Below are 13,886 nucleotides of genomic sequence, written 5' to 3'. Positions count from 1 at the left end.
TAATCTAAACCTGCACTCTTTCAGTTTCAGGCCATTCCTCCTCATCCTGTCACTACACACCTTTATTAAAAGTACCTCTCCTGGTTCCTTGCAGTTTCCCTTTAGGTACTAGAAGCTTCTCTAAAGTCTCCCCGGAGCCTTCTCTTTCCAAACATAACAAACTCAACTTTCTCAGCCAGGAATAAAGTAAAGTCAGATGTGCTGTGAACCAAATAAATCACCAGCAAAACCCTGGCAAGGCTTTGCCAAGCACTGATCAGGGACATGGTAGGGCAGGATATGCTGCTTTCTCTCCACCATGACCTACAGGAGTTGCAGTGAAGTGACAAATTTTACTCCTCTTGTGATTTCTTTCACTGTCTGTCCTCTTAGAGATTTACTGTCCAAATATATTTGTCCTTCAAATGTCCTTCAAAAGTGACAACACAGAGATGATAGAATTCCATCTACCTGCCATTTAATCAGCATCACTAACCCTCCTGACAGCCTGATGACTGCAAAGACCTTAAAGGTAATCACTAATACTGCAACAGGAATTTGCTAGCGAGCTTGTCAGCTTATATATGTTCTGAACATTTTGTAGGTGATGGTATAAATATTTGATTTGCTTGTTCATTTTGCTGCTCAAATATTTATTAATTGCACATTTTGTAAAAAATAAACCAAAATAAAATTTAAAAAAAAAGCAAAAAAGGAGGGCTAAGCCATGGGAAGAAAGCCTTTTTTTAACACATTCCTGGGTCAGCTCTAGGGAGAGGTGAATTGTGCACACATGAACAAGAGGCAGCTCTGTGTGGGAACCAGATCAAGTAAGCTGAGTGTGGGGAGGGAAGAAGCTGTTAGAGCTGGCAGGATTCTGAGAGCCACAGATGAGAGCAGAGCTGAAGGATGAACAGCCACGGTTACCAGAAGAGAGTTAACAGGTATTCAGTGAGGCATCATTGCAGGAGGCTCAGCTGCAGCCACTAAACCTGCTGGCAGGAGAGGCAAGCATGGGGAGGGTCCACTGTCTCAAGGACATAGTGGACAAAGATGGAGATGTGTGTGCAGACTTTGCAAGGGTGAAAGAAGAACCCATTTCTATCTCAGAGCTCTGTCTATTGTGGTATCCAACCACAATGGATGTTATCTGAGCATTGAGCATCACAGCTGTTGGAAGTTGTTTTGTGGTTTGTTTTTGGTTTTGGTTTTTATTTTTTTTAATGAATTACTGGGGTTCTCATCTCTACTGTCTGTTTCTGATTAACAGATCTTTTACCCAGGGAGTAATGAATTACAGGCGTCCCCATCAGAAAGAATGCAAGCACTAAACCTTTGGGTGTAGGAAGTTTTTCCAACCCTTCTGATTTTTTCTTTTTGATATGAAAATACTTGTGAATGTAATTTCTGCAGCCTGGGAAGTCCAGACACTTGCCCTGTCATTGCATGTATGAAGTGCACGTGTGTGTGTGAGTACTGAAGTGGCAGCTAAGGAGGACTTGGGTATGGAGAAACACATTTAGCATTTCCAGGACATAAAAGCATTTATTTGAGTGAAGAATTAGAACAGTCTCAATGAATTATATCTATATTACTCAGATTTTGCCCTAATGTCATTTCCTGAAGAATTCATGGCAGGTGGGAAAGATGCACAAAGTGCAGACAAATGTATGGAGTAAAAATTTGGGATGACTTCCTTCTTTGTAGAAAAATATGAGATATTGTTTGACATCTGTGAAACAGTATGTTTTGGGAAGTCTCACATTTGGGCTTAAGAACTTGTTTTGAAAATTATTTCCATAGCTCTTGCTTTTGCTGTAAAATCTGCTCTGCCCACCAAGGTTCTGAACTGATGGTGGGTGCAGAGTCCCAGCAAGTGATTTGTGTTCTGCTAACTCAGGGAAATCCTGCACCCTCTTGTGCATAGCTCTCTGTTTGACCATGTTTGAGAGCACTACTGCTTTACCAGACATTTTTCAATTCTCTGTGAAATTTGGATTCTTCAAGCACTCAGCTACCATACATGGGGCAAACATATACAGGAGAAGATAACTAATGAGCAAGTTTGAAAAGGGCATGAAATACAAAGATGAGGAAGTAAAAGTCAATGGAATGATTTGCATGTGGGATTTTTTGGGTGGGTGAAATAGGGAAAATAAATTCTCATGTCACATTAATAATAAAACCAATGTTTGAAGGAGGAATTAATTTTGAGAAGTACAAGAACAAGAAGTCAAGAGTTTAGAATCATGGCACATCACTGAAAAGAATTTTAAAGCAAAGAAATGCTCCAAAAATCTAACTAATAACAGAGTCAGCCAAGAAATATAAACTGGTGGGCCTGAAGGTATTAGAGAGAGTGAGCTTGTGAGAGTGAGAATTTCTTCAATGTAAAGAAAAAAGAGCAATGAGGCATGGACACCCTGGTGGTGATGTTTGCAGTCCGAAGGAGAGTGTGGAATAAGATACAAGAAGGGAGAAACCAAAGCAGTTTTAGGATGGAGGAGATCTGTTCTGTGATAATAAAATGACAAAGTTTGTTTCTGGGTCTGAAAAAGTTATGCAACAGGCTTGTTATGGAGATCAGCTTTGTCCAGGTAGGGGAATTACAGGTCACTGACAATAGATGATTGATAGATGAATCTCAAATGAAAGGAAGAGTCCAGTGATCACACACTGCATTCAGGCAGCGTGCTACAGGTCACAAGATCTGAGTTAGCAACACTACAGAGAAGCTCTCAAGAGAAAAAGATCTTTAAGGAACAGAACCTGAAATGCACAGAAGCAGAAAAATAGATGTGGCAAAAGACTGCTGTCTTTTGGGAGGGAGGGCTATTTAGCACTACATGAAAATAATAATAGTTATCATTACACATGGCCTCTGACTCTCTCTCCAGAAACTTGCTTAGTTCTTCAAAATACATATCCAGCTGCCCCAAAGTTTGCTTCTTAAAACTCCAGTGATAACTGCCTTGCACACCAGAAAAAAAGGAGGCATAAAATGAGGTGAAAATCTGTAGGGATCAGACCAGAAGGAAAAGGGTCAGTAGATGATGCAAAGTATCCAAAATATTATTCTAGTGATTTTAAGTACAGGATATCCATATAAGCAAGATATGCAGAAATCTGTCATAGAGCTATGCAAGATTGGGACTGAACAAGATTTGATATCCTCCTCATAGATAAAATCAGATCAAAATATTCCTCTACATTCAGCACAAAACCCTACTTACTTGCAGTGACAAACTGCATATGTTGGCATGCTCATTTGTGGGTGGGGGTTTTTTTGGTGGTCTTTTTCCAGTGGGGTGTGACTTAAAGTAGGTAATACAAACTGAAAACATTCACAGATTTTTTTTCTGAGAGTTTTGCACCTATCCCAGCTGGTAAGTGTCTGTTTAGGAATAAATTATTCTCCAAAGACTGTTGCTTGAGCATCTTAGGTTTATGAGCAAGAACTCATCTGTTTTAAGCTGTCAAAAAATTAAATTTCCTGTCTAAGACTACTCTTTAGACCATTTCTATATATAGTGTGAAGTCACCAATTCTAACCAGTGAGTGGAGAGAGTGTGGTTCAGGTTGGGATGACTTGACCCTAGGGGAACTTGGCTCTTGTTATTGACTATGGAAAGATCTAGATAAGAAGTCCTCTAAAAAGCAGTTCTCTAAATTAAAGTTACCTGAGCTGAAGCCTTCCTCATTAATTGAATCCTGAAGATTAACCCTTGAAGTAACATTCAGAATCATAACAGTATCTTTATGCAACAAATATAAACAATTGTGTTCATATCTGGCAGCCAGAGCAGTAAAATCATCATAAAATTATTCATCAGCTTCATATTAAAATATACAACCATGTGTTGTATACAAAAGAACCCAAAACAAAACCCAAGCATCTTTCCAGATAATGGTTATCTGTCATCAGGAGAAGAAATGGACTTTATTCTCATTTCCAAGGAATGAAATCTGGATCTGCTGGGGTTTTAGTTTTCATTGATCTTTTTAAAAAACAGCTACTGAGGAAACATTTTTTCTCATGAGGCAATCTCCTCCATTGAAGCAGCATGCGCATGGCTCAGTCCCAGGGCACGAAGCATGCGCAGATCACACCATCCTTCATGAGAGGGGCTAGGACAGTGGTTCCCACCACAGGGTCATGTGCTGCTGCTCATCTTTCAGACTCCCCCTTCTGATGTTAGCTATTCTTCCTCCCCTGGGAACAGTGGTCACACTTCATATGGCTTCCTTACGTTCAATAAAACATGATTATCAACTGCCAGCACTGTTCCAGAAACTGGGGAGATAGAAATCCATCCCAAACATCCTGACAAAAATGCAGGGTAGTTTCTCTGACTAGCTTGGATAAATCATAATTTCTTGTCTTGCATGCTATTGCATCCTCTCTCTCATGGGTTCCAAACCCTGTGTCTTTGAAATGGGACCCAGGATGAGAACTCCTTAACTCTGTGGCAGATACAGATCACCAGAAAGGGAGGAAGGTGAAAGCAGTGCAGTTTCTTTCTACCTAAAGAAAAATTCAGCTCTTAAAATTTTGCTCACTGAGAGCAGTGGGAATTATTTTGGACCACATGAGAGATTATTTTGGTGGCTTGATATACAAGAGATGGCTGCCTTCTGCAGCACATGCTTTACCCTTGCTCAGAATAAAGAGTGGGAACCACTGAACTAGAAATATTTTCCAGAAACATTCATGCAAAGAAATAATGCATTTACATCCCATCATGCAAGCCAGATACTCTCCTCTCTATCCTTTTCCTAGTATTGGAGTTTCATAAACAAATGGTACGTGTATGAAGAGAAAAATAGGGAATTAATTCTAAGAGTGAATCAAACAGCCCTCTGCCATGGATTTACCACTTTCACCTAACAAGGACAAACGATAATAAGGAAATCTTTTTATATTTTTCACAGTCTAGAATCATTAGATGTAGTTAGTCTCAGGTAACTGGAAGCAGAAGGAAGTCATGTTTACTCCAGCATTTTTGTACCTTACCAGCTGAACTTATATGAGTGAACTTAGTGTTGGAAAATCAAACATTCTGAATGAGGTTTCCAGATGTATTCTGTACTCTGCTTTGAACACTTCCTAAGAGAAATTAGCACCAAACTAATGTTATGACAGACATGAATTCTGCAGTGAATCATGTGAATCAGTTCAACTGATTTCAGACAGTCCATGAGATTTCTTAAGATAAAACAAAGAACATTCCACACTTCTGAGGTAGTTCTAAACTTTAGCCAATCAACTTTCCATGAGTGGCATTCTTTCCTTCAGAGAGGATCTCACAAAAATGTTCTCAAAATATTTGACTACAGCTTCCTGAAAACTAAAGATTTCATTTTGCACCCTGAATCTCGAGGTCTGAATTTGCAAGTTTCCAATGTGTGAGAAGGAAATATCCCCTCTAAGTCAACAAATTTCCATGCTCCTTGCTGGTGTACATCCTCACTGGTATTTAGGGGTGGATATGACTCAAAATCCAGACTCACCTACCATCCAGATTATCTGCCCATAAACATGAGCACAAGTCACAACTTCAGCTCAACTTTGACACCTTTCAGGGAAAGAAAAAGCCTTTACATACACTAAAGGGTTTTTCTTAGCCCCTTCTCTTTTCTACACTTTTTAAAAGAATTGGAGATGGATGAAAATTAACAATGTCACATAAATCTATGGGAAGAATAATCCAAATCCAATTCATTGTGAAAACAGAATGAATATTTTTCACCAATGGATGCAGCCAATGTAGGTAGAAATCATATGGATGCTGACCACTTTTTGCTTCAAAGTGAACATATCATGTATTAAACACTAGAAAGCAAATTGAACTGCAAAATCAAAATCTCTTGACTATTTTGCATGGGCCAATCATCAAATGGAAAAATGAAGTGCTTTACTTGCTGCTCTCTAAAACCTGAAGAGCTCCAGCTAGAAAAGCTGAGTTGCATGTTGATGATTTCATGTTTGTGGAATGAAGTTGGAATGAGAACAATCAACTGAAGTTGAATGATAGCAAGGTGTGGGATAGATTAAAATATTTTGCAATTCAGTCAAAATATTATTTCTAATGATGTGTCTTTCATATTCCTGAAATGCCATAAACTATTTCTGTCTCTTTGCAGGAAGGTAAAGTTCCTGTCCCCCATCTTAGGTCACAGTTCAGCAAGATGTTTAAGCACGTCACTAACTTTATTCAGATGATCAAAAGCATCCACTTGTTTTCCATTTGCTGAACCAGAACCTGCAAATACACATGCAAAAATGTTGTTCCACTGAACTCAAATTCAAAGTAACTTGCATGAATTGTGTTGGCAGGATTGGGACTGCATAAGGAAGTGTTTTTCTCTTATAATATATTTTTCTCACAGTAAATTTCAAAATTATTTGCAGACTAGGCTAGTTTAATTTGCATTCTGTGGAAACAGAGAAAAACACCTGTTTCTAAGCAGATCATTGGGAGAGCCAGGATAATATCCCATGTTTTCTGAACAGCAGAGCAATTAATTATTTGCAAGGCCATGCAACTTTCTTTTTATGCTTAATAACTCTTCAGTCTTACTTTCCCTTACTTTTGATGGTGGTTAGGTGAACTGCTGAAGTAAAAAAAAAGAAAGTGCAGGCAGAGAATGGCATGCAAGAAATATGAAAAGAATAAGGCTCAACTGTTACTTGAATGTATATACCTAAGTTTTCTTGTGAGGCTTGATCCAAAGAATGACTCCCTACTAAACATGACATTACTGTAAAGTGAAGAAAAGTTATTAAGATGAGACGTTAATGATTACCCATGAAAAGCTCTATGATAAAGAATGGGAGCCTTTCATTTGTAGTTAATGTAGTGTGAAGATCAGAGTGGCTTTTTTCTCCTTCCTGTTTTGGGCAGATGTATTAGGATTAAATGCTTACAGTGAAATTTTACGTCTTGCAAAATAGGGTTTTATTTTCATTTTGCTGTCAGCAATGGAAATACAAAAATGCACCACATTTCATGAATACTTTCATACTCATGTAATAGGAAGGACAGGTACTGATTATGCTACTTGAAAAAATCAAATCAACTTTCCAAAGGCACAGAAATACTATTTATCTTGTAGAGATAAGGAAACAGGGATAAGTTACTTTTCTGCAATCACATAATAATGGGTCTAGGAATGAACGTGCTCTCCTGATGTCTAGTTCTAAAAATGGACAATGAGTATCAGGAACAAAATCCTAAGAGAAAGTTCAAAATTCTTCTCTAAAGTGCCTGTACATGCAAGTTTCAGCACTGGTCAAAGTCAGTAGAAAAGCTACTAATGACAGCACTGAGAAATCAGGCCCCAGTATTCATTCCCAAAACACAGACATAAAAAGTTGGCTCAAAATAAAAATATGTCCAGCAAGCAAACGCCCACCCTAAATATAGTTCAGGCTCCCAAACGGTTGCTGAATGATTCTCTGCACACCAGCAGAAATGAGCATTAATATCTCTTCCTCATAAATCTCCCTTCTTGAGAGCTGAACAGATGGATACAGGGAGAAAAGCAATTGCTGTCTGAGATTTCACGGGGCTGTGAGGCTTAGGCATTGATTAAGGAAGAAAAAGGTAGAGGCACCTCTGGCATGGAGTCAGGAAACTCACCATCAGTGAGCCACAGAGAGCACAGCCCCAGCTCCTCCTGGGCTGGGGGGCTTTACAGGGCCTATGGGAAGATGCTGTTCTTAAAGAGCAGCATCATATCTGCCACTTCCCTTCACTGTTTACAGGACAGAGTCAAGCTCCATTCCAATGTCCTCTTCATCATATCTTATATCTTCACAGTTTTATTTTAAAGCGAGCTTCAATGAAGCCTTGGATTGCTGCCAAAAATTAACTTGATTTTCCACTACGAAAAGTCGTTCTCTGCAGCCTTGCCTTGGAATCTAACTTCTGAAATGGACTTTCCACTCATTTGTGACCACTGTGTTCTTCCCAAATGGTCTAAGAACAAGTCCTGTATCTATCTGTGACTGCATTGTGATGCCAACTCCGCTTCTCTCCTGATCTAGGGGAGATCCTGGAAGGATCTGTCACAGAGTTCAGCTCTAGAACTGTGGAATTCCTTAAGAGCTTTCACACTACTCAGTAGAAACTCTGCCACTTAAAGCACTCCCTGTCCTCAAATTTTGACACAGCCAGGCCTTGTTTTTAGTTTATTAAAAGCTTCTGAGAAAACTTTGGACCAATTCTTCTCTCTCCTTTGTCAACCATGGAACAGACAATGCAATTGATTACTACAGCAGCATTACTCCTTACTTGCTTTCTCATCAAGTACTTAACTGATGGCAGAACCTGGAGACTGAGGACACTTATGGGCTGTTCTCCCCATTAGGACCACATTCCCTTATTGCTCATTTATTTCAATACAGCCAAAGCACAAACTTCAGTGGAGTACAAGTAATAATTTCTATACTAAATCACTGCAGTAGAAAGATTTTTTTTTTTTAATTATCTGGTTTGTAAACAAGAGTTTTATGAGAGATGGGATGTGGTCCTGTCAAAACAACCAGATTTTATGGCTCAATCCCATTTCTACTGAAGTCAGAGGATGTTCCCACAAGTACCATCATATGTCTGTTTACCTGGATGGTTTCCAATCCCTTTAATTGAATGCTTCATTCCATAAACACATTTCTGCTAGCAGGAAGGCTCCCATGCAGGTGTACTGATGATTTTGCTGAGGGTTATTATATATATAATAAAATAAAACCAAATTATATCCAGCTAGAATGAGGGGCCTTGGGATTATAGTTTTAAAGATTTTGAGCTATGAGTCATACTTTTCCATTTTTAATTCAATGTATCAACATAAATTGATTTTTACTGGCCTGAAAGCCACAGAAACTCAGAACTGCTGAAGGTGCAGGAGCTTCTCTAGTGGGGCTGCCACCAACAGTGAACTGCAGCAGTCATTCTCTTACCTAATTTTAATCTGCTGCTGCATCTCAGCCAGAACATTTTGACTCAAGATATGGAATTACATACTCAAAAGGATTTCAGCTCCTAAGCTCTTCCCTACATACTAAAGACCAAAATTCAGCTGTTACCAACTCCAGAGATGGCTGAAAACTCCAGACTTCTGCATTAATGCAACTGAGCTTGCTCATGACTGCTTATCCTGGGGAGTGCCCTGATTGTAAAGTACTTAATGTCCATGGGGGTTCACAAACCAGGTACCTCCCACCCAGATGTCTTTGAGGAGGGGCAGGTGAGCTCATGATTTTGGTGGCAAAAGGAGGAAGACATCCTTTCCCAGTATTTTGTCACTACATCACTTGCTTGTACTGTAAGAAAACTTGAGATAGGTTTTTCATCTCTGCTAAAAGAAGCTTAAACCCCAAATATTCCCAGGAAAACAGCAAGTGTTAATCTTCATTTTTTTTTTGGTCAACTTCCTTTATTGAAGGCACTTTATTGAAGTTGTCATGTGTTGCACAAAATGTTTAAGAAACAAAAAGAAAACCATAATTTCTCATCAGGCCAGGGACCAGAACTCAGACCTGACCTCTGGCTTATAGTTTTCAAATATAGCTACAATTCTTGCTCCTTTTCTCTGCGCTGTAAATGGGGATGCAAACTGAAGTAGCTTCAGCAGGAGTCTGTGAAACTGTCCTTTAATTGCTATTGAATTTCACTGTGGGTGACCCATTGATACAGGGTTAACATTAAGTTTTGATTTAGGATTATTGTATGTGCATTTGACTCTTCTACTTCTCTGAAGAGGGTTATAAATATATCATTTCCATTTGAGACTTTGCAGGTTGACTGGCAGTAGCTGCTCTGCTGTAGTCTTCAGTGACTGACCAGTACTGGGACTGATGATTCCTTCATTTTCTTTGCTCATAAATATCCTGGGGTGATGGGGAGCTTTCCCATTTTTTTTTCAGCACAGGTGGCACCAGGCCTCAAACCTAATGTAGCTTTTACAGTGCTGCCAGAGAGACTGACTATCCTGCTGTTCCATCTTAGACACCCATCTCTGTATTTATTGCCAGCAAATCTTTGCACATGGTGAACTGTCTCTGACTCACACCACAACATTGCTCTGTGTGAGACTGTGGAGCAACAGCAGCAACCAGAGCTTTAAATTTCCCCCAGAACAGCCTGGATGCTCAACCCTGCCTCTGCAGCATGGATCAGGAGAAATCTAGACCATGACTAGTCATAACAGACAATAAAGCTGTTTACAGACAATCAGCAAGCAACACTGCCTTTGTACAATTAGCATTTTAACTGTGTTGTTAAACTAGGAGAGAAAGCAAGCAGTTAGGAAATGGGTTTGTTAATAATTTTTAATGATTACCTGTGGTGTTAGTAGCATGATTTAGTTAACAGCTCATGAATCCACAAAGAACTATTTAGCTTGCATCCTCCAACAGCTGTATTAAAACATATATATATAATAATGACAGCTACATACCTGGCAGTACCATCCAATTGCTCTTTCCTTTTATAGAAGAGAGGATGCATTATAAGAAAGCAAGGAGAGAATCACATCATAAACTCAGCATATTTTTAAAATATAAATTGATAATCTACTGCTAATATCTAATATCTCTTTTGTTCTGTGACCATAGCTGACAGAAAAAGCAGAATAAAGGCTATATTCTCAACAGTCATAAAGCAAAAAAAAAAAAAAAAAAAAAAAGAATATTATATAGATTCCTGAAACCAATCTGTGCTGCTTAGATTGGCAATCCAGTCTTTGGTGAGAAGTGATCTCCCTTGCCCTCTCTCCCAGGATCTTATTTCCAAAACACCTATTAAATTTCAGGTTGCACTTGAATCACAGAAGAACCTACACACAGTGAGCAAGCTTGAAGTCACAGCAATGAGCCCAGACTTCTTTTGAGTCTGAGAATTATTCTTTGAAAAACCCTGCAGTCAAGAAATCCTGAAGAAATTATTCTGTAATGGAAAACGTGGGAATAGACAGAGAGTGAGAAGAGATAAAGGCAAGAAATTAACTGAGCTTTAATTAAATACTTCTGGTGGGATTTTTTTCAGAGGTTTCCTTTTTGAAAAATTGATTCTAAAAATGTATTGTGACTAAAACAACAAAAGGGTGAGTATTTGCAATTTGCCCTTTGTGAAAGCAGAAACATTTCAAGTCAGTCTTGAGCAACAGCTGGAGCGTCAGTGTCAGTGCAGTGAGCACAACTACACGTGAAGATCTTTGAGCTGAACAGTAGTGTAAGGGCACTTTTTTTCAGAATGAGGCACAACAGCAAGACTAGAGGAAAGTTTAAAGCACTAGCTTGGATATGTAATGCCCTTTATTAGCAGCTGACAATCTGTAGCTAAAAGTCTTGGTTTTTCATTGGGCTATATAGGCTTTTTTTTAAAAAAAAAATTAAAAAATTAAGATCTAAATGTGAGAAAGATGCCTGGTTGACAGGCAAGGAGAGTGAGGATAAATCTAATAGCCATAAAGATATAAGTTTCAATTTTATCTGAATGTCTTATGTATGGTATATTTTCACTGAACTCAGAAGTGGTGACTGAAATTAAACCACTACCTCAACAAAGATTCCTCTTCTTCAGAAGAGTTTTCTGGAAACCATCTGTAACCTAAAAAAAACTCATTTATATATATATATATATATAAAGTCTGTGTTCCTTGTCTTGATTCTTCACAGAAAATTATGATGGAGAGGTGGACAATGCACTTACCTGAAAAATGGAAATGATACAATTGACTCATAAAATCTCCAGGTAGCAACTAAATCAATCCTATTGGGGTTAGTAGCATAGTACCTCCAGGCAGCCTAAATTACAAGGGAGAGAAAATAATTATTGTTAGCTGAAGTTATTTCCCAGGTGACTGCTGCCAGACTCTCAAAGAACACAACGATGCACCAGAGTGACTATCTGGAAATGAATTACTAATCAGCCATACCAAATGAGTGTCACTATATGGAAAAGCTATTGACACTGAATTTTGATCTGGGAGGGCTGTTAAGAAGACAGGACATGGAGAAAATCTAACAGAACATGATGTTACATTAAACTAAACTGGATTTATTGTCCTGTCTGATATGTCTAAAAGACCTTCAAGCACTGCTGGACTTGTCCAGTACCTCTGGAAGTACTTAAGATAATTTGTCTCCTAATGTATCATCAGAATAAATTTTGCTGAGCAATGTTATACTTCAGCATTAAGTTCAAATTAAAATTCCCCCCCAAAAAATTTCTCAAACCTAAAACCCACTAACTAAATAAGCCAGCTGATCATGGAGATGCATTAACTTAAAATTAAATTTGATTAAATTCTCTATTGTGCTACTTCTGTTACTGTTTTCACATCGATAAAACATAACTGATTGCACAGAAAAGCATTTTCTCAAGGAACTGAGAAAAAAATCTGTATTTTGTACAGAATGTGTTTTTAACAGCTTGTTTTCTGTGATTTTATGGCAGTGATGCAGTTGGTTTGCAGAAGTTAGCAGATGAGATCCTTTCTTCGAAAGACACTGTTCTTCTGAAAGATATTCTGGGAGTTGAAAGATTCCTCAGAACTACAAGGGCCTCTGGATTATCTAGCTCAGTCTGAAAAACTGACAAACACAAATTCTCACCTCCTTCAATGGGAAGTGAGAATTTGGACAGGGGAGGAGTGGTGGCCCTTGTTAACATGATGCAGCAGTCTGCACACAAAACACTTTTCCAAGGAATAGGAAAGCGGCTGCAAACCTGGATGAGCTCAGCTGCTGGCTTTCTTCTTTTCTCAAAATGTTTTTGACGATGCTGCTCCTGGACCTTCAGTGCCAGCCCTGACCCCAAAATGCCCTGAAAGCATAGAGTGATGGAAGATTTTAGACATTTCTTACTCAGAACAAAAGGGATTAATGATGAGAGGATGCAGGTCTGTGGGTGGAGATGGCTATATGGAATCCTTGTGCAGTTCCCATGCCTTTCCTTATGCTCCACTCATGGGGCAGGAGGTTGTCACGGTCCTCTCAAGGACCACAGGCCACACCAAATCATTTCAAGGTCCTCAACAGGCTTCTTGAATGCCTACTACCTTTCCAAGCTGGAGATGTCCAGGTGTTATGTTACTTTCTACTTCCACTGAAGCTCTGCTTGCATTATACAAGGGCTGTCTTAAACCACACTTTGGATCTGGAAGTGCAGGACTTGTCATCTGTGAAATTCTTTCCAAGTCTGGATCTAGAGGAAAAATATCCTAAAATCTGGGCTTGGAACATTTTCTGTTGCTATTTAGCCCAGCCAGTCAGATTTTGTCACATTATTATCTGAGGACATTGTAGACAAAGAAAATAAAAGTCTGGGTAAGATGGGTCAAATTCTAATTATTATAATAGTGGTCCCCAAATCCTTTGAAAATATGTCTTGTGGGGGTTATATTAATACCAGTAAATTACCACATGCCAGTGTACAGTCTTATGAAGTGCCTTGTGGTTTCCCAGATTGTTCACTTGCTGGATTAGTTTTGTCCTGTGCCAACTAGCAGTGTGATTTGGGGAGTACTGAGGTGATACATTATTCCTAATAGGTTCTGTGCAAAGTTGGGAAAAAACAAGTTCTATTTACTGATACAGACCCACTCAAGTCTCCGGAGTACTTCTTTAAAAGGGATTTGGTTCCACTGGTAATTTTACTAACTTTACCTTCTTTTTGTGAGTGCACAGCACTGGGCTGTGTCTAACAGGGGAGGGGCAGGTACTTACTGCAGGAAGAGCAAAGAAAGACACTCCAATGAGAGAGAATGTGGCTGCAATCAGCCGTCCCTCCCATGTTTTGGGGGTCTTGTCGCCGTATCCAATCGTAGCGAGGGTGATCTGAGGGCAGAAGGACCAGGACTTGATGTAAGAAAAACAAAGCCAAGAGCTCTGTGTAAAAGTC

General features: G+C 39.1%; 1 protein-coding gene across 2 annotated transcripts in view; it reads right to left on the bottom strand.

Annotated features, from left to right (window-relative positions):
* The window catches only part of KCNQ3 (potassium voltage-gated channel subfamily Q member 3), a 190,552-nt gene that overhangs the window by 14,957 nt on the left and 161,709 nt on the right, over positions 1-13,886 (bottom strand). The window contains exons 6-10 of one of the 2 annotated variants that reach the window (XM_023921410.2): positions 13,712-13,822; positions 12,714-12,809; positions 11,694-11,788; positions 10,441-10,467; positions 6,685-6,741 (exon numbers count right to left, since the gene is read on the bottom strand). In XM_023921410.2, the coding sequence (XP_023777178.2) occupies positions 6,685-6,741; positions 10,441-10,467; positions 11,694-11,788; positions 12,714-12,809; positions 13,712-13,822 (386 nt within the window). The remainder of the gene's footprint in view (positions 1-6,684; positions 6,742-10,440; positions 10,468-11,693; positions 11,789-12,713; positions 12,810-13,711; positions 13,823-13,886) is intronic. The other variant, XM_086878746.1, reaches the window with a different exon arrangement.

This window comes from Cyanistes caeruleus, chromosome 1 (assembly GCF_971803275.1).
Source record: "Cyanistes caeruleus chromosome 1, bCyaCae1.hap1.1, whole genome shotgun sequence".
Lineage (NCBI taxonomy): Eukaryota > Metazoa > Chordata > Aves > Passeriformes > Paridae > Cyanistes > Cyanistes caeruleus.
The sequence above is the reverse complement of the archived record's forward strand: the minus strand, read 5'-3'. Positions and strand labels throughout refer to the sequence as shown.